The sequence below is a fragment of the Hipposideros armiger genome, unplaced genomic scaffold, assembly GCF_001890085.2.
Source record: "Hipposideros armiger isolate ML-2016 unplaced genomic scaffold, ASM189008v1 scaffold_69, whole genome shotgun sequence".
NCBI lineage: Eukaryota > Metazoa > Chordata > Mammalia > Chiroptera > Hipposideridae > Hipposideros > Hipposideros armiger.
The window spans coordinates 1,707,178-1,734,433 of NW_017731419.1; the positions used below are offsets into that span (position 1 = coordinate 1,707,178).

At 40.8% G+C, this 27,256-nt stretch overlaps 1 protein-coding gene across 5 annotated transcripts in view; it reads right to left on the reverse strand.

Annotated features, from left to right (window-relative positions):
* Positions 1 to 2,674: 2,674 nt before the first annotated feature.
* Positions 2,675 to 27,256, reverse strand: part of DICER1 (dicer 1, ribonuclease III) — a 72,407-nt gene continuing 47,825 nt past the window's right edge. For 4 of the 5 annotated variants that reach the window (XM_019642485.1, XM_019642486.1, XM_019642488.1 and 1 more), the window contains 14 exons: positions 27,045 to 27,184; positions 25,082 to 25,261; positions 24,646 to 24,859; positions 24,288 to 24,441; positions 22,600 to 22,782; positions 22,234 to 22,339; positions 21,255 to 21,430; positions 19,590 to 20,373; positions 16,162 to 16,317; positions 12,183 to 13,077; positions 10,238 to 10,506; positions 7,656 to 7,818; positions 7,490 to 7,565; positions 4,500 to 7,159 (listed from right to left, as the gene is read on the reverse strand). In XM_019642485.1, the coding sequence (XP_019498030.1) occupies positions 6,994 to 7,159; positions 7,490 to 7,565; positions 7,656 to 7,818; positions 10,238 to 10,506; positions 12,183 to 13,077; positions 16,162 to 16,317; positions 19,590 to 20,373; positions 21,255 to 21,430; positions 22,234 to 22,339; positions 22,600 to 22,782; positions 24,288 to 24,441; positions 24,646 to 24,859; positions 25,082 to 25,261; positions 27,045 to 27,184 (3,662 nt within the window). In that variant the 3' untranslated portion in view covers positions 4,500 to 6,993. Of the gene's footprint in view, positions 7,160 to 7,489; positions 7,566 to 7,655; positions 7,819 to 10,237; positions 10,507 to 12,182; positions 13,078 to 16,161; positions 16,318 to 19,589; positions 20,374 to 21,254; positions 21,431 to 22,233; positions 22,340 to 22,599; positions 22,783 to 24,287; positions 24,442 to 24,645; positions 24,860 to 25,081; positions 25,262 to 27,044; positions 27,185 to 27,256 lie in introns of all 5 variants that reach the window. The other variant, XM_019642483.1, reaches the window with a different exon arrangement.

Here is a 27,256-nt window from a genome sequence, read left to right on the forward strand (position 1 = left end):
ACAGATCAGGCACCTAGAACATGCTTAATAATCTCGGATCTTACAGGTCCAGGAGCCCTTATCTGAAATCTTGGAGCCAATGAGTTTTGCAAGTCAAAATTTTTCGAAAGAATTTTCAAGGGAGTAGAAAGGCAACCCCACAGAATGAGGGAAATGTTTGCGAATCACAAATCTTTACATACCAGTGTATGTAAAGAACTCCTAAAACTCAACTACAAAAATAAAACAATCCAATTCAAAAATGGGCTAAGGACTTGAATAGACATTTCTCCAAAGATAGACAAATGGCCAATAAGCACATGAAAAAAATGCTCCGCATCACTAATAATTAGGGGAATGCAGATCAAAGCCACAGTGAGGTATCATCTCACACCAGTTAGGATGGCTACTATCAAACAAAGCTATTACCAAGGAAACAAGTGTTGGTGAGGGTGTGGAGAAATTGCAACCCTTGTGCGTTGCTGGAGAGAATGGAAAACGGTGCAGCTGCTGTGGAAAACGGTTTGGCAGTTTCTCAAAATATTAAACACAGAATTAACGTATAATCTTAGTAATTCCACTTCTGGGTATGTAAACTAAAGAACCGAGAGTGGGAAATTCAAATACATATTTGTACAGCCGTGTTCACAGCAGCACTGCTCACAAAAGCCAAAAGGTGGAAGCAACCCAACATCAGCAGATGGATAAACAAAATATACACTGGATTATTATTCAGCCTGAAAGAGGGAGTTCTGACATGATACAACATGGATGGCCCTTGAAGACACTGTGCTCAATGAAATAAACGAATGCAGCCAGACACTCAAGGACAAATACTGTCTGATTCCAGTTATGAGGCCCCTAGACAGTCAAATTCAGAGACAGGAAGTAGAATGGGGTGGCCAGGGACTGGAGGAGGGAGGAAGTTGGGGGGTTAGAATTTAATGGGAACAGAGCTTCAGTTTGGGATGAACAAGCTCTAGAAATGGATGGTGGTGCTGGTTGCACAATGTGAATGTACTTAATGTCACTAAACTGTACACTTAAAAATAGTTATGTTTTATGTGTATTTTACTGCAGAAGAAAAATGGAAAAGATGGAGGAGTGATTCACACACTGCCTTGTAGGCAGGTAGGTTAGGAAGCATGCTGCTGGCCTGCACACGTCCCCCGGGCACACGTCACCCAAGCACACCCCTTGCTCCTTGTCTTTGCAAAGAGCATACCTCAGCCCACAACTGAGCCGACTGTGAAGCGACACCCGCCCTTCCATCATCACACGCATCATGCTTATGGAGCTGCAAAAAGAAACTCCACTTCCACCTGGACTGTTCTCAGGCATATCACGGTCTGAACGCTACACACTTGACCTGGCTTTGTTCTCTGTTAGGCCTGGGGAGGCAGGGTCACAGTGGCAGGAAGGAGCTGTGGCACCGAGGCGTGGCCTGACCTACCCAGTGAATTCTGAGCAGTACAACCAACACACAAGCATGGAGCGCTTAACCAAATTCCTCAGGATTAAAATATGAGGTCTGACAAGTAATAAGTTCACCAACTCATCCTAGAAAAAAAAGTGCTACATTCCTCATTGCTGAATATCACTAGTCATCTTCAAAGTACTCCCCGTGGGAAGCTATGCACCAACGCCAGCGCCTAGTCCACCCTTCAAAGCAATTTTGGAACTCTTTTTCTGGAATGGCCATCAGAGCTGTCGTCGTATTACCCTTGATGTCCTGAATGTCATCAAAACGTCTTCCTTTCAATATTTCCTTTATCTTCGGGTAAAGAAAGAAGTCATTGGGGGCAAATCAGGTGAGTAGGGGAGGGTGTTCCAATAGTTATCTGTTTACTGGCTAAAAACTCCCTCACAGACAGTGCCGTGTGAGCTGCATTGTTGTGATGGAACAGCCATGAATTGTTGGCGAAAAGTTCAGGTCATCTAACTTTTTCATGCAGCCTTTTCAGCATTTCTGAATAGTAAACTTAGTTAACTGTTTGTCTAGTTGGTACAAATTCATAATGAGTAATCCCTCTGATATCAAAAAAGGTCAGCAACATCGGTGCAACAAGTTCGTGAACTTACTTGTCAGACCTTGTATATATAATTTTTTCTTCTTTAGTTTAGAGAAGTGAGAGGGAGGGGAAAGGAAGGGATTCATCTGAACTCTTATAAAGGCAAGCTAAAATTTTTTTCTCATTCTAAGAAGCTTATACTTACCATCGTGTTCCCCCAGCCAAGCCATTCTATTAGTGCTTACTTTACAGGTTACAAAAAGATTGGGTCAAAGCTTAAAAAAACAACATTCTTTCTTAAGCAACAATTTGGAAGTGGGTCCTAAAAACCTAGAAGCTAACATTCTGGCCACTTGATTTCAGAATAACCAAATTCTCTTAAGAAATGTGTCAAATCTATCATAAATAACCCAGGACCTGGATCCCATCAAAGTGGCAGAATTTCAGAAAAACACACTGGTATTATTTAAATCTTGAAAAGAAAAAGACAATTGTTCCTATATTAACTCTACAAGTAGATGTGAAGCAGAACTTGGTAAACAAGATTTCATCGTGTTAAAATATGCATTTTCATACAATAGTGGGATTAATTAACAGTTTAAAGGTCATTTATGCCACGACTATTTACATCATCACCCACTCGCACTGAATCAAACTGAGAAAAGAAAAAGAAGGACACAAAATGAACAGACCATAACTTTATTGGAGATTTACTTGGCTACAATTATTACAAAAAAATGACTAAAGGTATAATTGTGACCCATAGGTGCAGACCGCAAGTTTCCGTAGCGCGCTTACTGTGTGCATGAGTTACATCGTGTTCCCTAAAAACAGCTGCAGCATGTGATGGTAGATACTGTATTGTCGATCAAATTACATGTTAGTTTTACTTGATTTTAGTCATCCTCCTTCACTCTATTTACAGCAGAAAAGCCAGAAACATTACTTCCTGTTCACCTTTGCATTTTTGTTCTGCAACCTGCCGCTGCAGTGAACTCGAAACGCATCCATAAAATTGAAATTGTCTGTGGTTAACATCCAAATAAAAATGGACTAGGAAAAAAAAAGCAATTAATGATTAAAATATATTTACAAGTTCGTTTTGCAAGGTCATTTTCACTGCTAGTGGAAAATACAATAGTCTCAATGCAAATTCCCTAGATATTGCTACTGGCGTCTCCAACAACTTTTAAAATCATTTTAATATTCTTGGTCTTCGACATATCTTAAAAACTTTTCATGTACAATATAAAGAAATTTATTTGGAAATAATTAAATTCCTGAAAAATGATCAGTGGTTGAAAAAAATAGACCTATGTAAATGTTAATTAAAATAACCATACAGGTAACTAAACATGACATGAAGTTCTCTTTCGTGAATAACAAACTGGTTAAGGAGTCTTACCCTATTTCAGATGCCGTTTAAATAAAAATATCCAGGTCTGTTTGGTGGCATAAATTTCGTATAAAGGGATAGATATCCTAACAGAGCAAGATATAAAGTTTTAAGTCTGGGCCTTAAGCCTGAACTGTGGTAGGTCTGGGTTTTGATGATTCTCTGTCCTCTGCAGTCACTGCCTGATTTCAGGTAATGACTCAAAGAGCTGACGGCTAGGTGAATAATTGTATTTATGAACTGAACCAGCAAAACCAATGTAGCCTCAAGTCTCCTGCTGTTTAGCAGGGTAACTTGAACCTTTCTGAGGGCAAGCTATTATTAAGAAAACAAAAATATTAGTATTTTAAAAAGATAATTACAGGAGTGTTAGAGGTCATTCTAAATGTAATCACTTCACATCACGTAAAAGAAAGAAGAAAAAAAAATGTAACAAACACTTTTAAAACATAATTAAGAGTTCAGTTAACAAATCTTCGTCATACTTTCACAAACAGTAAAAATGCCACAGACAAAAATGACCTATTTAAGTTGTGCAAGTATATGACACATTGCAGGCATTATAATTCTCTTTTTCAAATTCGGTAAATCAAAACAGCAGCGAGGCCAAACCACATTTTTTCCTCTCAGTTAAGCATATTTTCCTTGAAATGAGGTAAAGCATGGTACCAAGTGCAATGGTCATCTGTGCTACATGAATAGGAGAGAGGGGAACAAAAGCTATTACAAAACGCAGCATAGTTAGGACAGCTGAAAAATGTGTTAAAGAGAAATTAAAAACATTTACAGTGAAGGCTCACGCCACCTAACTCCCGCACAATCATAAGGAATTGCTGTAGCTGCTTTGCAAGACCCGCTTCGCCAGCCCTTCCCTTCGCACGCATGCGTAACGCACGACACCTCCCACTAGTAGGTTGTCCATTTTACATTTGGTCTCACATTGCAATCACAGCAACAAAAGGATGACACACACGGCTGGAAAGTGGGGTGACAGAGTGATTTTGTTTCCTTAATTAATGAATGCAAAACATTTCTTTCAACAAGCTAAACTGGGGAAAACTTTACAGCATTAAAAATCAGCAGCACAAAAATCAGCGTTCAGAACTGTTTCGTATGTCTAGCTCATAGTTTTTATTTTTTCATGTAGGAACCAGGGGATCATAGAATGCTTCAAAGTGTGAGTCACAAATTAAAATCAGCTATTTTTCTCCAGCCCCCCCTCCAAAAAAAAAAAAGTATGAAATAGCTAAAGTTTGCTGTTGATAAAACATTTTGAATGGTAGCAGGAAATTTGAACCCCTGAGAATGTATGACCTAAACATATCCAAGTCTGAACTTTTTAGTATTAACAAAAAATACTCTTCTTAAGGTTACAAAATATATTGAGGCATTTTTCTCCCAACGGGAATTGTAACTGTGAAACAAACTGATTTCGGTGCCAGGAGGTGAGAGAATCCCTTAACACTGGGATTAGTGCACTGCACACAATGCAAAGCCCTAAGCTCCTGGCATCAGGTAGTTTATAAATTATCAGGAGATCTGTGACACAAAGTCATTGCAAATCACCTCCCTCACGAGTAAAGTTCACATCCAGCCTTACTTGTTCATTGTTCACGTTTACAGTTATAGAATTCAAGAACTGCCTGGTTTTAACTTGCCAGATCTTACGTTGAGGTTTTTTAAAAAAACAAACAGAAATCTAAGGTTCCAAATCAGAATTCAGTATTTTAAAGACAAGTCCGCCCAAATTAATTTGCTCAAAAACATTTAATAACTTAGATCTCAATTTAAGTTTAAGTTTGGAGACAACAAATAGTGTTGGAGAAGCTAAACAGCCCTTCACTCAGGTCTCCTTAGCAAGTGGAGCTGACAGTTTTTTGTATGACACGTGCAGAGGTGTTTCCCTGGGGGCAGGTGCTGCAGATAAAGCGAGAAGTACAGTATTGAACTGCAATTTAAACATAAGTGCAGCATGACATGAAGCATCAAGTTCAGAACGATGTGCTGGAAAATATTAGACACCTCTGCTCAGCTTTCTCAAACTTCAAGCATAATTAATAGGGCAAATTGCAGCAAACCTCTACTGGTATGTTGGTGGGAGTGCAAAACCGACCCACAGCTTTTATAAAGGTAAACTAAGAGGTATTATAGGTACAGTGCAAAAAAAAAAATTAAAATTTCAAGCATAATACATAAACATAGCACCAAACAGGGGAAAAAAACGCATGCAAAAGAAAAGAAGAACTGAGGTATTTAAGTGAAGAGTGCCTACGGGTCTAATTAAAGAAACTTAGGCAAATGCCTAAAAATATCTTTTTTTCTCTTTTCCAAAGATGGAAATAATGAGCTAGTTTATCTAAATTAATGAGCTAAATCACAGATGTATCAAAATTACGGCAGTTTATCGCAAACGTTAAACTTTCATGGCATTAACAGCACAGCTTTGGTAGGTGAAATCTGCATGCAACACTGTGAAAAGTACAGTAAGAAGTCATGTGAGAAGACTAAGGGTAAAGGTGCTGGGTTCTGCTTCTTTAAATAAGTCACCAATCAATTATAAAATCTGCAGCATATTTTAGGTGTGATATGTCTAAAGTTTATTTTGTAAGAGAAACAGCCTACAGGGCAAAACTATTTGCCACAAACAATTTCCATCAGTGGAACTACCTAACGGGAGGTTTTTAGTAAAATTGGGTATTTAGCCAAAGATCATTTTTATTGTGGTGCTTTAAAAAAAAATCCAGACTACATATTCTGGTTTTTAAAATGTCTTCAGTACATATATGACAGAAACTGTAATATCCTGTAATAAGTTAAGTTACAACTATACTAACGAGTTGGAAATATCACGCTGTCTCAACATCTAATGCATAATAAAATAAAGGGAATGTAAAACAGTTTGTTCCAAAAAGATCAGAAATTAAAGACCATTCATGAGAGTGTTACTTTTAAGGCAAGAACCTTTTTTATGCAAGACTATGTGGCATGAGAACACTAAAATCTGATTCACCAACATGCCAGCCAATGCTATTTAGAAACCTGTCCCTTACAGTTAAGTGCAACAGCGACCGGGGAACCGCATCTTACACAATAGAACATGGAAAGAAAAGACGACACTGGCACACCTCTCCTCTTGCAAACCGCATCATTCTACTCGGCTTATCGGTTATGTGGGACTGGCACGGCTGCACGAAAATGAGGACTGGCAGGAGGGCTCTAATATAGTTCTAGGGACTGTGAGGTTTCAGCTCTGCGGCTTCCTAACACTAAGCAAAGGTGACAGAAATTAAACTAAAACAAACAAACCAACAAAAAACTCAATAATTATTTTGAACACTTGCTGTCATCATTAAAGCACTCTTGTGATTTAAACAAAGCAGAAGTGAGGAAAGAAGACAAGATTGTGTTTGCGCAAAAAACTAAAACTACGATTAGTTCCAAAATTTTTATACATATGTTAAATGTTTTATTCTGTAATCTAGCTTGTTATCAAACTTTAAATTCTGCCTTCAATTCATTTCGCTCAGTATCAACTTTAAATCATCCTTTTCAATTTAAATATTTTCCACCTTAATTCTGCTTTTTTTTAAATTTTAAAAAGGGTTTTCAGCTGTTGGGAACCTGAGGTTGGTTAGCTTTGAGGCTTCGTAGGGCTCTCCTTGCTGCTGCTGATTTGGCAATCCTGTAGCTTCGGCCAACACCTTTAAATTTCCCCTTTCCTACTACTTCCACGGTGACTCTGACCTTGCCATCATACGTCCTCTCGGCTGGGCTGTAAAGGGCCAAACAGCTTGAATTAGAAGTCGGAAGTATTTATTATCACTGTCAATCAGCACTGAGCATGCAGTCAGGCCGAGCTGTGCACAAGCTGACACCACACAAAGGCAACGAGCACGATGCCTTCTCACACACCGACAGCACTTTAATTCAGCATCACTTTATAGAAACAAAGCGAGAAGTCAATCAGACTACAAGTGGCAATCGCAGAAGAGCGTGCCCCAGTGTAAATATTTTCCAGAATCATTAGTTTACGGCATCTGTGAGAACTCCTCCCCCACCGTTTTTAAGTAAGTTAATTTTTTCCATGCACATTTTTGCTTACCTAAATTTGGCGGTTTCTGGCTCCATTTCAAGCAATTCTCGCACAGGGGAACGGGGCACATTTGCAGAAAATTTTTCTATAATCAAATGAAAGAATACTGTGAATAATATCGTTGACGGTGTTTTTAATTTTGATTTTGCTTCTTTCGAAGGGGAGCCAACAGTACCTATTAGCGGCCGCATCATAGGATAGTACACCTGCCAAACCGTCTCCAGTGACATTCCACTATCCATGTAAATGGCACCAGCAAGTGACTCAAAAATATCCCCCATGGCCTTTGGGACTTCAATGTCCTCTTCTTTCTCTTCGTCCTCCTCAGACCTCCTAAGCTGTTAACGGAGATAAAGGGGCTCGTAAGCAAAAGGGCCATTTTTGAAGGCAGTCCACAGGGGCGCATGTCATTTCTGGGATATGACTTTCATCGTATCTTTAACAAAGGTAACAAAACCAACCATTTATGGCATGCTCACTACGTTGTAATGGGTATTTCACAAACATTATCTAAAAATAAAAGTATTTTCAAAAATCCCCTCCCATTTAACATTCTATACCCAGCGAAGGGAAAAAGATTATTGCTAAACAGAAACAGCTTAACACAAAATAAGAGGTAGTCAATAAACGTATATATATATTTTTTAATAAATGTATTTTTAAAACTTTTCCAATTCCCTTGTAACCAAAGACCTGCACATGTAACGGTGCTGCCCCCGGTGCTGGCAGGACGAGGCAGAGCACTGATCAGCGCAGCACTGGTGAGGGTGTACGCTGCTCTGGGGAGTGCAAACGGCCACTTTCAGGGCAGGAAATTCTATTGGGAAGATGTTTTCCCCCAAGTTCCCTTTGTATCAACTACTGAATACATGTTAGCTATAGGAGGGTACCTGACACATAGAAGGTATTCAAATTAATGGAATAAAGTCTTACATACATATCAAAAGCCTTTTAAAAAGTTCATAATTCTCTGATGCAGCAATCCATCTCTAGGAATTCAGCTTAAGGAGGTAACTGGCTATACAGGCATATTTATCACATCCATGTTTATTAAAAGCCCTAACTAAAAACAACTTAAACATCCAGCCACAAGACTATTTAAATACATTACAGTTGTATATTGACTAGTGTGCAGCTACTGAAAAGTCATAATGCCAATCAATACAGGGAAAGTCATCCACAATGTAGTAAAAGAGGAGGTGATAGTATATTATGCATAATACCATTCCATTTTATGTATGTTTACGTCTACATACGTTAGCAATAATACATCTCCAAATGTTAATTTTGGTTACCGCTGAGGTAGTATATTAGTGCAACTATAATTAATTTTCTTTGTGTTTATTTGTGTTTTCCAAAATAAACCAAAGTTACTTGTGAAAGAGAAATAAAAAGAAGGGAGGATAGTAATTTCTAAATAGATTGTTTAGTCACACCAAGTTCTAACACATTTATAATGCTGACTACTGGAAAAGTAAGATAGTTATTGTTCATATATCGAAGTTTTGAGGTTGGAAAAAATTTTAAAACTTGGGGAGTTTAATTTGCTCCTTTTACAGATGAGGAAACTGAGGTCCAGAAAGGTGGAGAGGTTTTCTTAAGATCGAGTAGTGAATCAGAAAAGCCAGACCATGACATGTTCAGTTTTTGTAACTTCTATACATGTTCATATAAACAAAGGGAAGAAGAATGACAAAAGCTAACAGAACCAGTATGTCCCACTATCATCAAAGGGGAATTTAAATCTAATTTTAGTGAATTCCTCAAATTCTAAGTTTAACTATCCCTACAGAAGGAGACTAGAATAATACCGACTATACATGAGGCAGCGGCTCTAATTCCTAGCCTCGCTGCCAGCTGTGCTCCAGCTCAGGCTGTTGGCCTCGGGAGAGCGCACAGGCGAAGGAGCACCGCCTAGGAACTCCCCGCAGCACAGTCTGCAGTGTACACGTGAGACACGCTGCCCTGTGGCTAGATCTCAAAACCGAGTCTCACAGAAAGTCAAGGAAATGCACTACACCCCCAACGGTTTGGTGCAATTAACAAAAGGGAAGGTACATATTAAAGAAAGGAGGATTAAAACGGCTACCAGAGTTGTGAATAAATTCCTTAACTCCTTGGAAGAGATCTACAAAAATAAGAAAACCAAAAGGAAGCGGATGAGAAGAGTAAGGAGTGAGTGTTCTCCTGGGTCCACGGGGATGCAGGTAGATGTCAGTAAAGGACTAGGGGAGGCGGGAAAGGTCCGCGCAACAGCCTCCCAACAACACTGCACAACAGTTCACCAACACACTAGCAGGAGCGCCGCACCAGACAACCTTTGGCTGAACTTACAGAAGCCTCTCCAATTCCAATGGTTACAAATCTCGAAGTTTGGTTTTTAAATGAGATCCTGCCACTCCAAGCAGCAGCAGAGAATGTCTGTGCGCTGCTTACCTGCGACGTGAGCGGACATTCCCATCCACTTTGAAGCGGAGGGCAGCCCTGCGGAACTCTAAGGGCACGGCCTCCGCACAGCTAACTCGGGGAGCCCGAGGCGGATGCCCGCGCCTGGCGCCTTGACTTCAGGTGAGCGCCACCTCACCGCAGCGCGGCGGTCAAGTTTAAAAGGCCCACTGGGAGACTCCCGCTCCTCCCAGTTCATCCCCGAGACCGCGCGCGCGGCGTGCGGGGCCGTCCCTGGGCAGCTATGCCGCCAGCTGAGGACCGCGGCCGGATGGCTCGCCCAGACGCGCACGTGCTCTCAGGAGCGCTCACCTCGGAGTCCATTCCTTGCATCTCGTTCTTCTCCAGCTGGAACTGCACGAAGTCGTCGATGACGTGGAAGAGCTCGGGGGACACCGCTTTGAAGTACTTGTGGTATTCGTACTTCACGGCCAGCGACGCGAAGATGGTGTTGTTGACCAGAGCGGAGCGCAGGTCGGTCAGGACCCCCGGGGAGTGCTGCCGCGGGTCTTCGTAAAGGTGCTTGGTGATGAGGTAGTCCAAAATCGCATCCCCCAGGAATTCTAAGCGCTGGTAACAATCTGAGGGAGGGGCCAAAGCGGAGCCATGAGCCAGGGCACAAACATCTCCACAGGTTCCACATGCTCAATGACAGAAAGGTCTGGTCCCCAGAGCCACTTAAGAGACTTTTATTTGGGTTCGTTTCCATATACAGTCTTCAGCGACAGAATTATTTGATAGACCATACTGATGGAAGCCTCTGGCAATTAATTTTAATGGCAAATTAAGCTCATTTCTTGTATATAAATTGGGGCCAGAAAATCTTTTAAGTGGCCCAAAGACTAATGTTTGTTAAGGATGAAAACCTTCCCCAAGTGACATCATGATCACTGAACCCTTTTCCTCTGGCACGGAGCTGGCCAGGCAGGTGCTGGGGCTCTGTCCTCAAGTCTCCATCACATACCATCACCTCAGGGAAGCCAGACCCTGCACACGCCTGCCACACGCTCTCCGCTTAGCTGCCGTGATTGTACACTGACCCACTCCCACTCAGGAACGTGTGACACCATGCCTCGTCCCTCCTCGGTTCTATCTGCCACACAGGATGACAGTACAAGAAGACTCTCTTCTCAACCTGGATTAGAAATGTTGGATTTGACACAAACCAAGAGACTGAGAAAGGAGACTTGTGGGAGTGAGCAGAGACGTTAGGCAAAAGCAGTCAATCGTCAAAATGTGAAACGTTATCAGTACTAACCAGCACCTCGATCTTCTCAGCGTGATTAGAGAGAGTCCAGTCAAGTGAGGAAAAGTGAGGGAGGGGCCGGTGAAGTGCCTTGTCCCGGCATCCCCGTGAGTGAAGAGGCAGGGGCCGGGGCAGGCTGAGCCCCAGACCCCATGCCATAGTGCGCAACAGAAAACCGAGCCTCATTTCTTCCCCACCAAGAAAAGAGGTTTCAGTTTCACCAGCGTCTTTCCAGTCCAGAGTCAGATCACTTTTCACTTTTGGGCTTTACATTTTTCAGACCATCTTAACCTACATTGTTTTTCTTAAACTATGCCTTGGTATTCTGGATTCAAGCACTTGTTACTCTGATACAGAAAAAACATGGAGACCTGAGCTGTGTTTTGCAAGCTGAAGCTGAGTTTAGTTTTTAGGCGCCTATTTTTCCTCCTAATCTAATGGGTTGGGAGCCTATTAAATAGAGAAGGGGAAGGAGCACAGAGCACAGTGCAAAGCGAAGATGGCAGGAGCCAGAGCAGGGCGGTGACACCGTCCGTGAAGTAGTTTTTTACCATCTAGTCCTCTTGTGATTTAAAAAAACCTTAAGACAGGCGGATCTTTTTGTTCAGGAAGAACAATAAAAAGATGTGGAATACATCCAGACGATGCAATAAAATCAAGAACCACAAGCAGCACTGAACAGGCATCAGAAAGACACTGGGGTAAGATAAAATGGGAGAAACACAACAAAATACTAAGGCTCAAGTTTCTCTAATTACGCAGCACACAAAATGATACACACGCGAGTATCTAAGATAGCTGTCCTCCCAGCTGTCAAAGGTAAGGAGCAGGCACACTCCCAGGGAGAGGACGAAAAGAGGCCGCCTTCCTTTTTCTTGTTTCCTCCCCCGACCATGCACAGTAGGCTCTAAGTCTGTACATGCACAGAGCATTTTTTCACAAGACTCACAATCATGCGATTAACACACAGTCTCCTCCTCGGAGAAGTGGAGCTGGGTCTGGGCTCCTTACCAGTAATAGTATTGTAGTGGTAGGAGGCGTGTGTAAAAGCCTGCAGAAGGTAAGCCTTATTCTTGAATCTGTAGTTGATTTTCTTTTCAAAATTTTCAAACCCCGATATCAGGTGATTCAGTGTTTTATCTGCGTCTGGATGATCAAACATACATCTCGGTGGAATCTTCAGACAACCATATTCCAAGTCCTTAACCACAGGAGAGCATGAGCTGGCTACCGAGGCAGCAGCACGGCTCCCTGAAAGGGTCCTTTGTTGGCTGCTGGAATTCTCCCTCGGAGGGCACATGGCCTTTTCCCGATCAGTCCTTCTAATTACCGGGAGCACCTTCAGCCCCAGCGAGCAGAGGAAAAGCTGAGCAGCCCTCTCGCCACAGCTGGTTAAATAGCAGCCCAGCAGGGCTTCCACACAGTCGGCTATGCTTTTGTCAGCAATACACTGCTCGGTGTGCAAGTCATACGAAATGGACTGTTTCCCTGTGTCAACACCACAGTTCTCTTCTGATGGATTCCAGAACCCCACCACGAAGTCATCCTCCTCCACAGCTTTGCTAGGATCCAGGTAGCACATTGCATCCCAAGAGCTATAGTCAAAGTCCTCAAACTCGGACGAGAAGGGCATGCTGCCTAAGGGGGCCTTTTTGGGCATCTTCCACTCATATGCAGAATCAGTGGTTGAGAAAGGAGAGAGAGAGATTTTCTTCACGAAGGCTCCGGACCCCATGAGCATGTTGTCTATGAACTTGATGTGCTCCTGGTCGTACTCCAGGAAGTCGTCCTCGTAGTCGGGGTCCTCCTTGGGAGCCCTCCACAGCAGGTCCTCCTCCTCCTCCTCCTCCTCCTCCTCCTCAAAGTCGTCCTCCAGCTTGCCATTAGCCAACATGCAGTCTTTTGTCTGCAACCAGGGGGAATGGGGAAGGAGGGGAGACATAGCTGCTGTTTTTAAAAGGGTTTGAGACTCAATAAAAGCAAGGGTTATGGATAATTTCAAATGACAACCACAAATACTAAAAGGCAACTTTAAAATCATGGCCATTTGTTTTCAATTAACATAAAATAAGTTATTTAATCATATAAACAAAGTAAAACATGTTCTTTGAATGTTCATTTTCTAAGTTATAAAATGACCTTTATCCACTATGAAGCTTTAAGTAAAGGATTTTATACATGGGTATAAAGTTAAAATTAATGTCCACAAGGCAAAGCTTCAGCTAAGAATTCGAAATCTGGCAGGATACACAATGAGAGCTCTCATATGCCGATCACACGGATCTTCGGTTTTGCTGACAAAGTTTTAAAATATTTTCAAATCAATAAAATTAAATTCCAGATGTAGAAAAAGCATTATCTTTGCAATTAAGAATATCATATGAAACCAGATAAAAATTTTTAAATCTTTATAACAGTAAAAATGTAAACTAGAGTTTCATGTTAAAGTTTTTGTCCCTATTTCTACTTCAAATCAAAGTACATTTGCTGCCATGTAAAACTAAATTGTTTTGCTTGAAAGCTAAAAGTGATCACTGAACTAAGCTATGAATTTGAGAAATTATGCTTTACCCCGCCACTGGCTACAGTAATCAGGGTAACAGATTATAGCATAACTGACAAAAATAGAAGAAAATGTAGACGAACATGAAACACAACAATCCAATTTCTGTCGGAAGATCTTTTCTAATTCCAATTTCTTTGGCCAAAGCTTATTTGTGAATGACAACCTTAATAATGGACCAGGATTCAGTAGTGATGTAACTTTTTTGCAATGCTAGCAAGATGCCAAATTTCTGTTGCACAATAAAATCTAAAAAAAAAAAAAAACAACAAAAAACAAACCACCCAAAACAAGACTTTATACTTTGGAGGGAGAGGCAGAAGGGTGTGCTTCAATTTTGATAGTTGACAACTTTCCAGAGCATTCTGACAAAAAGGTTTTCAAACTTTCTGTCAAGCACTTTTTAAATACTGAAAATATTTTCATTTTAAGGCAGACTCAAAAGAGATACAGTATTTGTTGGAAAAGAAGAGCAGTGAGCCAAGCCATATAACTGTAACAATCTAACATTTTTTTTAAGGAAAAAAAAGTTTATAAAACTGTTTCAAGAATTAGAAAGAACACCAAAAGAAATTAGTGGTAGACCTCTTGGAACTATTTCCTGTTAAAACCCTTACACTTGCACGTGGTAACATGAGATGCTTTGACTATTGTTTGGCCCTTAAGAAAAAAAGGACCAAACTGCAATTAAAAAAAACTAGATTGAATACATTTTTTAATTAAAGAAAATTCCTTATATATCTTTAATAAGATGCTAACATCAGCTAAAACTGGCAGAGCGCAAAAAAAAAAACCAAAAAAAACCCCACACAGGATGGACTAGGTTTTATCACAAATAAGCTGTGTCATCTTGGGCAAAGTTCTTTAAGCCTCTGGGTTTCAGTTTCTTTATCTGCAAAATAGTGGGATTCTACTCACTAAATGGTTTCTAAGAGCATTTCAAGCTCTTAAAAAAAACCAAAACACAAAACCCTAGTATGAAGCTCTTTTCTTACAGTTCAAGTGAATATTAAACCTGAGTTCTTACCACCTTCAGTATTTGTATGCAAAGGTTTCACTTATACCCATCTGCTGAGCAGTAGGGAGGGTAGAACAGGAATGGGACAAACATGCTTTTCAATATCATGTAAGGGCCAATTTCAATTAGTTAAATTATTCAGTGAAAACACGAACAGTATTTTTAATGTATTCCAAGCACCAAGTGCCAAGTCATCTGAAATGTCAAGAAAAATAACTTTGTGTTGTATCTTTAAAAAAAAAAGTGTTTTGATCAAAAGGACAAACCAATGTCAACTTTATGCTAATTTTTAAGAGCCAATTATATTATGTAATATCATTTACAAGGCAGGAAAACTGTTACTGGAATGTTTTTTGTAGAAATGAAATATTTCCTCCAAAGTTCTCAAAATCTACACATTTTTCTCTAAGGTTCTACCTATTTCTGAATTAACATCAATGTAATTTTTTAAACTCACCTTATATTAAAATATTCTCTTAATGCTTTTTCACATTAAGTTTAATTTCTGTAATAAGTCAAATACTACATGACCTAACAATATACTCAATAAAGAGGTAACCATCAAAGTAGAGTTACAGAGAATAAGACCTATAAATACTTAAGACAGATACCTAGGATGTGTGTATCAGAAAGAACATGTATATTTAGAAAATATAACCTGTAAGAGGAACAGTATTCTCGTTGTTGGCCTGAAGTAAAAATGCAGTAACAATGAGCCGGTGTATCATTAATGCAAAAGAAATGTCAGAGAAATGCAACTGCCTGAGCTGAGCGTGCGCCTTTCCCTTTGGAAGAGGTGCTGGAGGTTCCAGGACTGACTGCTTTCCCAGCTTAGCTCCGAGGCCTCCGAGGTGCCCTCTGGTGGCCTTCACGACAAGACAACATGAAGCAGCTAACATTACTCTTCTTAAATCACTGGCAAGATTTAAACTATTTGCAGAAAACTACAACATTTATATACAGTGATTTATTATTATTTTTAGGTCACAAGAGGACAAACAATCCCGAGAAAACCCTGAGCTGCAAAAGCAAGATTTTATTGAAACTTCATTATTTCACAGGTGGACTGGAGATCATAGGTCATTGAAGTCATTTCATAAAACAGAGCTAAGGATCCATGAGAAATTAAAATATGTAACAGTAAAGTGAAATGTTATGGGGTTTGGCTTTTTTTTTTTTTGTCACAACATTAGATACTTTTCTATTTCTGGCAAAGGAAGATAATAGAAATTGTCCTCCATCAAAATTGTAACATTGTTTCTAAATTCAGTGCAAAAACAGTCTATTTAAGTTATTAATTTCATACATCAAATATCTATTATAAACATACCAGGGAAAAGAAACAAAAAATTAATAGAAAATTCTCCCCCTCATCAAAAAATAAATCCTTCCAGTCAACAAAAACTTACCATGTCATCTTTTTCCCATTTATCTGTGTTACTTTTGTCTTGATTTACTACATAACCAGGAGGAAGCCAATTCACAGGAGGATCAAATATTGACACCACCATGCGGCTGGGCAGTCCCTTTTTTTTTCCAAGCCGATACAGGTTACAGTTGCTGACCTTTGGCAGAAAAAAATTTATAAGACACTTACCACAAATGATTACTGCTGGAATTATACAAGGTATATTAACATATTTTTACCTAAGTGTTCTTCGTATTACTAACTGGTCATTGATTATAAAGACTGTATAGTTTTTCTACCTATTCGTGATAGAAAATATTAAATTCCCATGTATTCTATGTCCTTTAGTGTAATTAAATGAATATGTCTGAACATTAAATGCAGATCAGAAAAAAACGGATGTATATAAATATGCAAATTCCTTGTAAAGTCAGAAGAAACAATTCAGACAATTTCAACCTTTTGAAAGCACAATATGATAATATAAAGTGCAACTTGCTAGTTGGGACTATCAAAGACAAGAATCCATATAAAAAGTCCAAGATGTCACAATATTCTTAATGAAATAAGGGGGGGAAATGTCATAAACTTTAGCTATATGTGAAAAATGGCATGAAACAGAGTTAAAATCATTTTATATTCCTAGAACCTATGCCACAAATGTGACTTCAATAGTAATGTTTTCTCAAACATTATTCCTTTGTTTTGGTTGGTATTTCAAGTTATTTTTGTTCAACCATTTAAAAATAGAGCACAAGGCAATAAAGAACAACTCCATGTTTATTTGCATCAATAAAACTCTCTGGGTCTGTTTTTCCTAAGGCCTCCATCTCCTCTCTAATTTACTCAAATCACTGCATTTCCTTCTTGTTTTTACTTGGAAACTAGGTTCTAGGGCTGTCAATCTCATTTCATTTTCTAAAAATTGGGTTCCTTTATATTTCAGTACATGAGCCCCTCCTCCACGTAACTCTATACCACAGAAGCAGCACCCACCAAGGGAGGGGCTCGGTCAGGCATCCCTGAGAGAACAGTCAGCAAGACAGAGAAGTGGTCCGTCCCTGCAGAGAACTCAGCTGGGAGGGAAAGGGGTCTACACGACACTCACTACGTGGTAAAGGGCTTTCCCATGCTGCCCGAAACGTAACCACACAAATATTAAATGCTAGTTTCCTTTTGCGTACTATGAGAACACATTACAGATGCCAACAAGAGAATAAAGTGCAATAAGGACTCAAAAAGGATGGAAACCATATTCAAAGTCACAGAAATGGATGGCAGCATGGAAAAGGAAGGGAGAACTAAGGACTCGTGAGGCTCAATGTGGGACAGGCAGGAGGAGAAATGGGGCGAGCGCTCTGAGAAGGAGCACCAGCCATGTGCGCGGACTGGGGATGGAGAACAGCAGGGGTTCAAGCCCAGTTAGCTACAGATGCATCTGGGGTGTGAGTACCAAAAGACCTTCAACACCAGGCTGGGGGAGCGAGGATTTCTGTCCGAAACAGGAATCGTAGCTTTCTGAGCAGACAAGTGGATGAATTTTCAAAATATGAAGTTTTTCTCACCTAATAGAGTATATGGACTGTTACTTTCCACTCGTTCTTAGCCTCTGATACTGTCTTCCTGCAACCATCCCTGGGAGGTCAGCCATCAACGATCACTCGTATGAACACTACTCCCCCAAACCGAATCTGAGTCGTAAAGTCTCAGTTATCTGAACGTCTCACTGAACATCCCGCATTCATACTCCATGAGGTCTAAAAACCCAGCCCCCTAAGCTCGATTCCCACGTTTCCGTCTACCTGGCCACCAGCAGTCACTGCACCAGCCTCCCAGTTTATAGGGCTGTCATTACTGCATGACCAGGCTCCCTGCCTCCCGCCGACTGGGAGGCTGAGAGAAGACGGCGACGGGGACAGACTCGAGTCAGACGGTCCTGGCTATCCCGGAACTGCCGATGACCTTACATGAGCTAAATGAGCTCTAGGCAGTTTTCTCATCTGCAAAATGAGGACATGTCACCTATCTCTCAGGGCTCGTTGAGAAGATGGAGAGAGGTCTGTGAAATGCTGTGTCAGGCCTGGTGCCGACAGGGCAGGAACCTCAGAGGTAGGTCAGTGCGATGGGGACGAAAGAGCAAGGTCTCTTAAGCCAGACTGGGCTCTGCCGCCTACCAGCCATGTACCCTTGGGTAAGGTAAGCCCTCCTGCCTCAGGATCCTCATCTCTAACACTGGAATAGTGAAAAGAGTCGTGTCTGGCTAGAGTGAGCACTTCTAAGTGTGAGCTGAAATGGTTATTTCTTCTATCACACCCCACCCCTCCTTTCCTCCCCGCCGGTTGTAGCCTATTTTCTGCTTAAGCTTAGACTTCTTCAAAAGCCGACTGATTGCTCAGCTTGGTTTGGTTTTGCTCTTCAACTCAGGCTGCCTTCTGCTACCAGGCTGATCACTGAAAACTGCCACTTTATTACGACTGACCGTCCCTTTTGCCAGCAGTACCTTAACGCCCAGCAGCACCCTGCGTACTCCTCGGCCAGCACGAAGGCCTTCCGCAGCGCAGTGCCAGCCCACCTGCCTCCTAAGTCTTTCCTCGGCCGCTCCGCACTTCTGACAGCCGCCGCAGCCCGTTCACTGGGTGCTGACCGCTCATTTCGTGTACACTGTAAGCGCATGGCTTCCGCTAACGCCTTCCCTGATCACATGTGACGCTCGTTCAGCCTGCTTAGGGTAACGAGCAGCTTTGGACGTTATTTGTCAAGCGGGTATAGGTTGCCGTGTGACACCCTTTATCGTCATTGAAACATGTGACCTTCCTTACATTTCTCCTGTAAATCTCAATTCCACACTGAGTTTAGGAGCATGCCCTTCCTCTGGCCTATCAAGCACAGCTTGCTCGGGTCTCCAGGCCACTGTCCTTACACTGGAGAGCCACTGAGCTGGGGGAAGGCCTGCTCTTCCCGCCCCTGACTCCCGAAAACCTTGAAGATGGGCTCCTCCTGAGAGCCCCGTGTCATCTCCGTGTCTGCGTGCCTTGCATGCCAGGGCAGCACGCTCCCGAGTAAATGCCTAACTCATACATTGGGCATCAGCTCCTGGAATAACTAGGCTGTGTATTTTTTCACATCCTCCTTGGGAGCTAGAAGGTGCACACACGCTCACAAATAGTTTCCTCTGAACTGAATTTTTATCAATAAATAAGGTACATACAGATCAGCTGGCTCCCCAAACTGAGTGGTGCCTCAGTGAAAAACAGTCTCGTTATCAATGGGTGCGTACGCTGCGCACGGGCTTCAGCTGCACACGTCTGGTCTAGCGACCTCTGAGCCTGGTCCTTTCCTCAGCCTCTGAAACTATCAAACCCTTGAGACCACTTTTAGGCTCACTGAATAAGGACTCGAACTGCTCAAAAGAAAATAACTACTTCTTACCTTTTTGCTTCTCATATATGAAAGGCGGCCCTCATGAGCATCAGGATAAGTGCAAAATAGATACGTGGTGATGGCATGCTTTAAAAAGGAGTCACCAAGCATTTCAAGCCGCTCCAGGTTAAATCCATCGCTGGCATTGGAAAGGGTCAACGCCTGAAGAATCAGTCCAGGATTTGGGCCGAGAGTCCTCGAGGAATACCCAGTAGAAGGGCTCTGCTCAGGATCCATCCTGTCCTTGAGCGCCGTAACAGCTTCTGTAGTACCAGGCAAAGCGGCCCCCATGGGACTTCCATCTGAGGTAGATCTGTTAGCATTTCCATCAAGGTATTTATTACTCAGTAGAGTACATTCATCGCTGGGCTTGGGCTGGTTCTCATAATTGTATAAATTCTGGATGGGATATGAGGTAGTTGGTTGTACAGGTATTTCCTGCTTGTAGTAATTCAGCTGATTTCCTTGGCAAAAGTCTCTGTTAGCTAAATCGTAACTGCCATTGGCAAGGTTTCTATTGTAAGAAAGACCATTAATTGCTGTCAGATCTGTTGAAACTTCAATTGGGAGCTTCCCGGGTGATTCACTGAATAACGTTCTGCAGGTCACAGATATTTGGTCATGGTTTTCTCGAGAGGAGGTTCTAGTAGCACCTTGATGTGCAGCATTTTCAGGGACTACAATTGTGCTGTGCTTACAGTAATTATCATTTTCAGCTGAAAAGGAGTTAGCAACTGAGATGAAAGATTTGCTGTCAATAGATTTTTTCCATCCGAAGTCTAAGTTAGGGTATCTGCAAAAACATTTTTATAACTTTTCATCAGGTCCTGCAAAAGGGCTAGGTTTAGAGCAAGAGCAATTTGAGTACATAATATAAAGATTCCCATAAATACACTCCTACTTTAGAAGAAAAACAAGTTTCCAAAGCAGAAATTAACATTATTGGAAGTCTGCATGATGCAAACTGTGAAGTGGAGCGTGGCTCATGGCCCTGCTTCAGTCCCTCCCCGTAGTACAGTCTGGTGGCTGGGTCACGGAGCGGCGGGCAGCCTGTGGGACCCACCAGGCCCTCTGGTTAATTAGCTGGGTGCCTTCGGGCAGTTTACAGAACCTCTCTGTGCCTGCGCTTCCACACTTGGAAGAGGGGCTGATAACAATTCCTACTATGACATATATTTTAAAGTTCCTCAATCTCTAGAATCATCCCAGTCTTGCCAATTGAATAACCAAAATTAATTCGAGTGGTTAAACCATTAATTTCCTTAGAATGCAGAAACTACTCGTGGGAAGAAAATAATGAAGATGAAGAACATACTGAGGCAACTGCTTTGTAATACATATTGGATTTTGTAAGAGGAAGCAGTTTTAAAATGTCAGCACAGTAACAAGGGACTGTTTTCATTCTCACTGTCATCTCTGAGGGAGGGGTGATTATTTCTGACCTTAGTATCTCGTCTCCCTCTGTAACTTCACAAAAACATAGACCTCAATGACCCCAATATATAGATTTTCACTTAGGAATCAAAGGATGCATTTGTCTTCATGTATTAGACACGTTTTCTTTGTAATCTTTTAGAACTGTTTTATATAAAATTAAAAACTGCACTTCGTTCAGTTCTTTTCCAAATAGGATTTTGTGGCCTGTATTCTGTGTGGCCAATAACGCAGGCATACCTAAAATCCACAGGAAGGGCTCTGACTCCCACGCCAGCATCGCTGGCCGTCTGGGCTCTTAGCTCCTCCGCGGTCAAAAGGCAGTGAAGACGATAAAGTATGCTGGGGAGACAGACTGCTTTTCTCCACAGTGACGCTGGGATTGGGTGGATAGCACAGAGCTCTGGAACCAGTATCTTTGAATATGGAAAAATGTGGATAAACATAAAGCAAACACACAAAAGCATGGAAAACAAATTTAAGACCAATTTTACCAATGGATAAAGATAAAAATTGTAAGTACTAGCAAAATCTTATTTTTAAAAACATTTTAAAAAATAATCCTTTAAGACCAAGTGAGATTTATCCTAGGATTTATAAGGATGATTTCATGACATAATTATATCAATGGAACAAATATAAAAGCTAAACTGATGATTGCCAGATGGGAGGGGGTTGAAGGGCTGGGTGAAAAAGGTGAAGGGATTAAGAAATACAAATTGGCAGTTACAAAACAGTCACGGGATGTAAAGTACAGCACAGGGAATACAGTCAATATTGTACCAACTATGTATGTTGTCAGAGGGGCACTAGACTTGTCGGGGCAATTACTTCCTAAGTTATATAAATGTCTAACCACTATGCTATAGATCTGAAACTAATATAATATTGAACGTCAGCTGTAATTGGAAAACTAAATTTTTTTTTAATTTTTAAAAACAATCCTTGAAGGCCAAATGGGACTTTCCTTAGGATTTATAAGGGCGATTTCATGATGTAATTGTATCAATGAACCAAATATAAAAGCCAAACCTCTCATACTTACCCAAAAGACATCAAATAAAAGTCAACATACAATATTAGTTAAACCAAAACAAAACCCAAGGGTTGGGCAATTTCCAAAATACTCACAAGTCACTTAGTTCACCTGATAATATAAAATTCAAACCAACTTATCTTTACCAATACTAAGTTACACTAATATCCATGAACGCATTACCTGCTTGTTCTGCAGACTTTCCCATTTGGCTTTCCTCTTTTCAGCACTGCTTAAAGGAAGAGCTTTCCCCTTCTGATTCAAATGGCGAGGGGTCAAAAGGTTCAGTCTACAAAAATTTCAAAATAATTGTATCAAACGGACAGAAACAAGTACACTCTCGCAGTGCTTCTCCCAACTTCAGCGTGTGCGCAAACCACCTGAAGAGCTCACTTAACTGCATAGCCCTGGGCCACACCCCGGGCAATTCTGTGTGCAAAGGGTCTCCTGATTTCCCAGAGTCTACAGGTGGGCAGTGGAGACAGTGACCCTCTATGTGTGCCTACTGACCTCTGGAAAAATGCCTCAATTAACACTTTAACACCTTACCTTGAAGATGTGTGGTCCACATCCAGCAGCGGCTGGTTGAGATTGGTCAGGTCAAGGTTATACTTCGTTTTATAATATTCTGCAAAAGTTTCATACTCAGGGGATGGAAATTTACTCAGTGGGGTAAGATCAGTGTACACATCAGCTACATAAAATCTATGAGGCTGATCGAAATTTCGATACCTAAAAAAAGAAAATTAATGAGTGACTTTTTGGTTTAAATCAACTATTCTCAAAACACAACTGTTCTTAACATGGATATGCAAATTTTGATTTTAAAGAGTTCAAAAGATTAAAAATAAATAACGTTAATGAAAACTTCAATTCCTAATAATATATTCAAGTGGATTTGAGGCAAGAACTATATATTTGTATCAAGTAAAAACTGACTGACTTGCCACTCTGCCCTGCTTTACTATTATTTTTCCCCTAAACATCTATACATTGATAACAACACACTGAAAGCTAAACGGCACCTTTGAGAATCTCTTAATTTTGTCAATATAAACAGTATGGAAAACTCCCAATATCCAAACTGAGTAAACACTTGTACATTACCAATGCTAAACATGACAGACACTTGCCACATGAAAAGTTTTAACTGCATCACTGATGATACTGATATCAGATGAGAGCTAACATTTAAAATATGGCTTTGAGGTGCAAAAAGAAAAAAACAATCAGAGAAAAACTGTATACAGCCAGTACTCTGAAAAGTGCCTTTATTGAATTTTATTGCTAAAAATCTCCATCCCCTAAATTTTTACAAAATAAGAAGAAAAGCATTCTGATTTACTATTTTCTTTGTAATTATAACATTATTCCTAGTAAAAAAATTTAAGAAAGGAAATATTCATGATCAAATTCTAGAAGACTTTGGGGATTATAAGGATGGAGATTTTAAGAAGAAAGCCTGTTAACACCACTCAGATCATCTGACCTTCAGAAAGTAAAGTCTCTTCACTGACAGTGTTTAGGTTTGGGTTTTTAAGAAAGGAAATGGGGGGGCCGGCCAAGTGGCTCAGTTGGTTAAGAGTTAGCTTAAGAGCATGAGCTCTGAGCAACAAGGCCGCCAGTTCAATTCCCACATGGGTCAGTGATGCTGTGCCCGAGCTGAGCTGTGTCGCTGAGCTGCCAACAGGTGGCAGGATGGTTCAGCTGGTGAGAGCATGTGCTCCTAACAACAAGACTGCCTGTACAATGGTGGTCTACGCCCGCCCACAACTAAGACTGAACTCAGCACCTTGAGCTGAGCTGCTGCCCGGATGTTCAGTGGCCAGAGCACATGCTCTTAACAACAAGACTGCTGGTTCGACTCCCACATGGGATGGTGGCTATGCCCACCCACAACTAAAATTGTAACACAGCACCTTGAGCTTAGAGGCCACGAGCCGCCGACGGGCAGCTACATGGTGACTGGTGCCCTCCACAACGGAGACGGAAGAACAACAACCTGGCTGGTCCCCCTCCCCAAGTCCCCAACACTGTTTCCCTCCCCCAATTCCCCAATTAAAAAAAAAAAAAAAATAGAATGGAAACGGGAAGAGAACAGGTCCACCATGAGGGAAACTGAAATTTTCTAGTAGTAACCTCGATGCCAAATCACATCCACTTGCATCCCCCTGTGAAGCGTGAAATCTTCTGAAACCCAGTATCATCACCACTTTGCTTTCCACTTCAATACCTACCTTGGAATGATAACTGCATCCTGGTAATCTTCCAATTGAAAAACAAAGGGTGTTTCTTTTGAATACTTTGTACTGGGAATGCCTATGCGAGCTTCAGATTTTTCAATGTCTTCCATGAATTTAAAGTCAATGTCCAAAGTGCTGGAGTCATTAACTTAGGGAAGAAAAAGACTCTTTAGCTTGTTAAAATACAGTAATGCTGGTAAGATTCTTACTTAAGCTCTACATTCCTCTATGTGTCTAATTTAGTTATCAAAGGGAGAGATATCTGTGGTATACACAATAAGCTAGTTGTCAAGCAAAACTTCCATTTTTTAGCTAGTGTAAGTGAACGTTTACGGGTTCGGGTCCTTCTTACCAACATTCAGAGGTAGAACACAGTATGCTGAGTCAGCGTCTGTGGGTTTAAATTCTAGTGCAGGTTTTTCAAGGCGAAGAATATGTGAGAATATATACTGGTGAAGTCTTGTAATCAACTCGAGCATTTGCAGAGACAATGTGAAGCCAGACTTCTTCAGCTCAATAGAGATGGTAACCTCTCCCGAGCGCGTGTACACAGGGAAGTGCGGGATCTTAGCAAAGAGAACATGAAGCACCCCAGGTTAACAGGTTTTTTCTTTCTTTATAAATATTTAAGTTCAAAAGAGGAATGATTCTATCAGGGACTTAAAGACACCTCAAATTTTAAATATGAAACACACTGAGGTGACAAAAGGCAGTTACTCTTAAGTAGTCTTTCCTTTTTAAAAACACAATGTGTTTTTACCATAAATCCTCATTATGAGGTGTCTTACCTGAGGTATGGGTTTGGCTGTCAGTATTCCAAAGCATCTCGTGGTATCCTCAGGGGGATAAAGTTTCCGCCTTCTGAAGTTCAGTTCATCAGGTAACGGTGTCGTTAGAACCATTCCTATCACATACAGGTAACAGGGCTGATCAGGTTTGGGATAGCTATCCCTCAGACATTCTGGAATCTGGAATTGGAAAGAAAAATTAGCATCAACCTCAAGTATAATAGCCTCTTTTCCAGATGTTGGCAAGAAAACAAATTTATTCCTGGCTTTACTAAAACCTAATGAGGAAAAGCTAAGAAAATAACGACCTCCTAATTCCTCAGCAAGCATTTCTCAGGTCTGGGATGCAAGGTGGCCCAAGCTCACCCACCTTATGATGCACTGTTGATTATACAGCTAACACCAAAATTATACAAAACACTGCAGGGTCTTTTAAAAAAAAATACTACTCATTTGATCTTTTTTTTTGACTAGACAACTCTTTTCTTCCTTGAGTCTTTACTCACTATAGAATATGAGAAAATAAAGGTCGTCAAATTTTTTTAAATTCCACATAATAGTATCAAAGATAACATTTATTCCATTTTGATATACTGTATCACCTTTTAGACTTTTTCCTAAGTATAAATGTATATAAACATATACACATACATATTATTCATTCCAAATGGAATCACACAACAAAGACTGTGTCATATCCTGATTTTTATCTCCAACTACTACAATAAGAATATCTTTCAGGGTCAATATGAAATCAGTTATCATAAACCGTAATTTAATTAATCTGAGACTGTTTCTAAACTTTCAATATATTGAGTTGTTGGAAAAGTCATGACGCATTTTTGCAACGAAAAACATAGAAAAAAAACACGTCATGAATTTTCTAACAACCCAATACATACAATCCCACCCAATAGTCTTCAGTTTCTGAGGCTCAATGACATAAATGATTGCATCTGTAGTTAAATGGCAGAGAAATGCTTGGTAAGAGGTGATTATAATTGATAGATAACCTTAATTAGGTACAGAATGTATCTATTAATTAAACAGGATGCAAGGCACTACTACCCTTCTCAAACACTTTTAAGTGGCAACGTTTGTCATATGAAACTAGCCTAGCTTTGAGATAAATGTCAGAGCAGGAAAACTAGATATGAGGGAAAGAAGCACTTCAGGAAAATGGGTAACATTCATGATTTTTGAATAACTGACATGACTGAATCTTGAAAATGTTTAGCCTATGTGCAAAGGTTTCACACGCAAAAATGCAACAAAACTTCAAAAACAAAAGGAGTACACGTTTAGGCTAAGATGAACGTACACAGCAAAATTTTGTTTTTGTTGGGGTTCTGATGAGGTAAAAACATTAACAAATATTTTTAAATTAAGTACGTCACCCTGGGATGGCTATAACTAGAAGTCAGACTCAGGGATGTTTTAGTGCATAAATCCTGCTAGCATGCCACAGACCAAGCTCAACACAACACATGGAAATAACTGATTTTGACTCCTAGTAGGCCACATCCTAACTCCTGACAAATACCTGTACTTATACCTGCCAGTGTCCACCCCATCTTGAACGGACATCTTTTCACTTGGCTATTTTATCATACAAATCCTCTTTTGTCTTAGCCCCAAACAGAAGTAAAGCAAGAATCTTTACCACTACAGTGAATGAAACCAATGTCTCTTTAAATGAAATAAACTCATTCCGGATAGACTCGGACAGATGACTCCTCCTGAGAAGAAAAGGAATGCAGAGCCTGCAGTGGGGAGGAGCACACAGTGTGCACATGAAGCGAAGGGGCTGATCTAAGCTGTGAACAGGAGAAATGAACCGAGGCCACAGACTGGGCCCCATCACGGGGGTCTAGGAAGCCAAGCAGAGGAATCCAGGTCTGATGCAGCAGGAACTAAAACGCCAGAAAGGCGTGCGTTCTCTTCAGGTCTACCCAATACTAACTGCTTTGGGGTAGCACTGCCTTCGTTTTGTGGAGCCCGGTCTGCCTGGCACACTGGTCTCTTCTTCGTCATGTAAGTCAAGCTCTTCTTCATATTTCACGGTTTCTTTCCCGACTGGCATCAAATGGTCATCCAGTTCACCTAAGAAATTCACAAAAACAATCCAAATTTTGTCTCTCTGATGATTAATTAATAAATAATACACAATAGCAT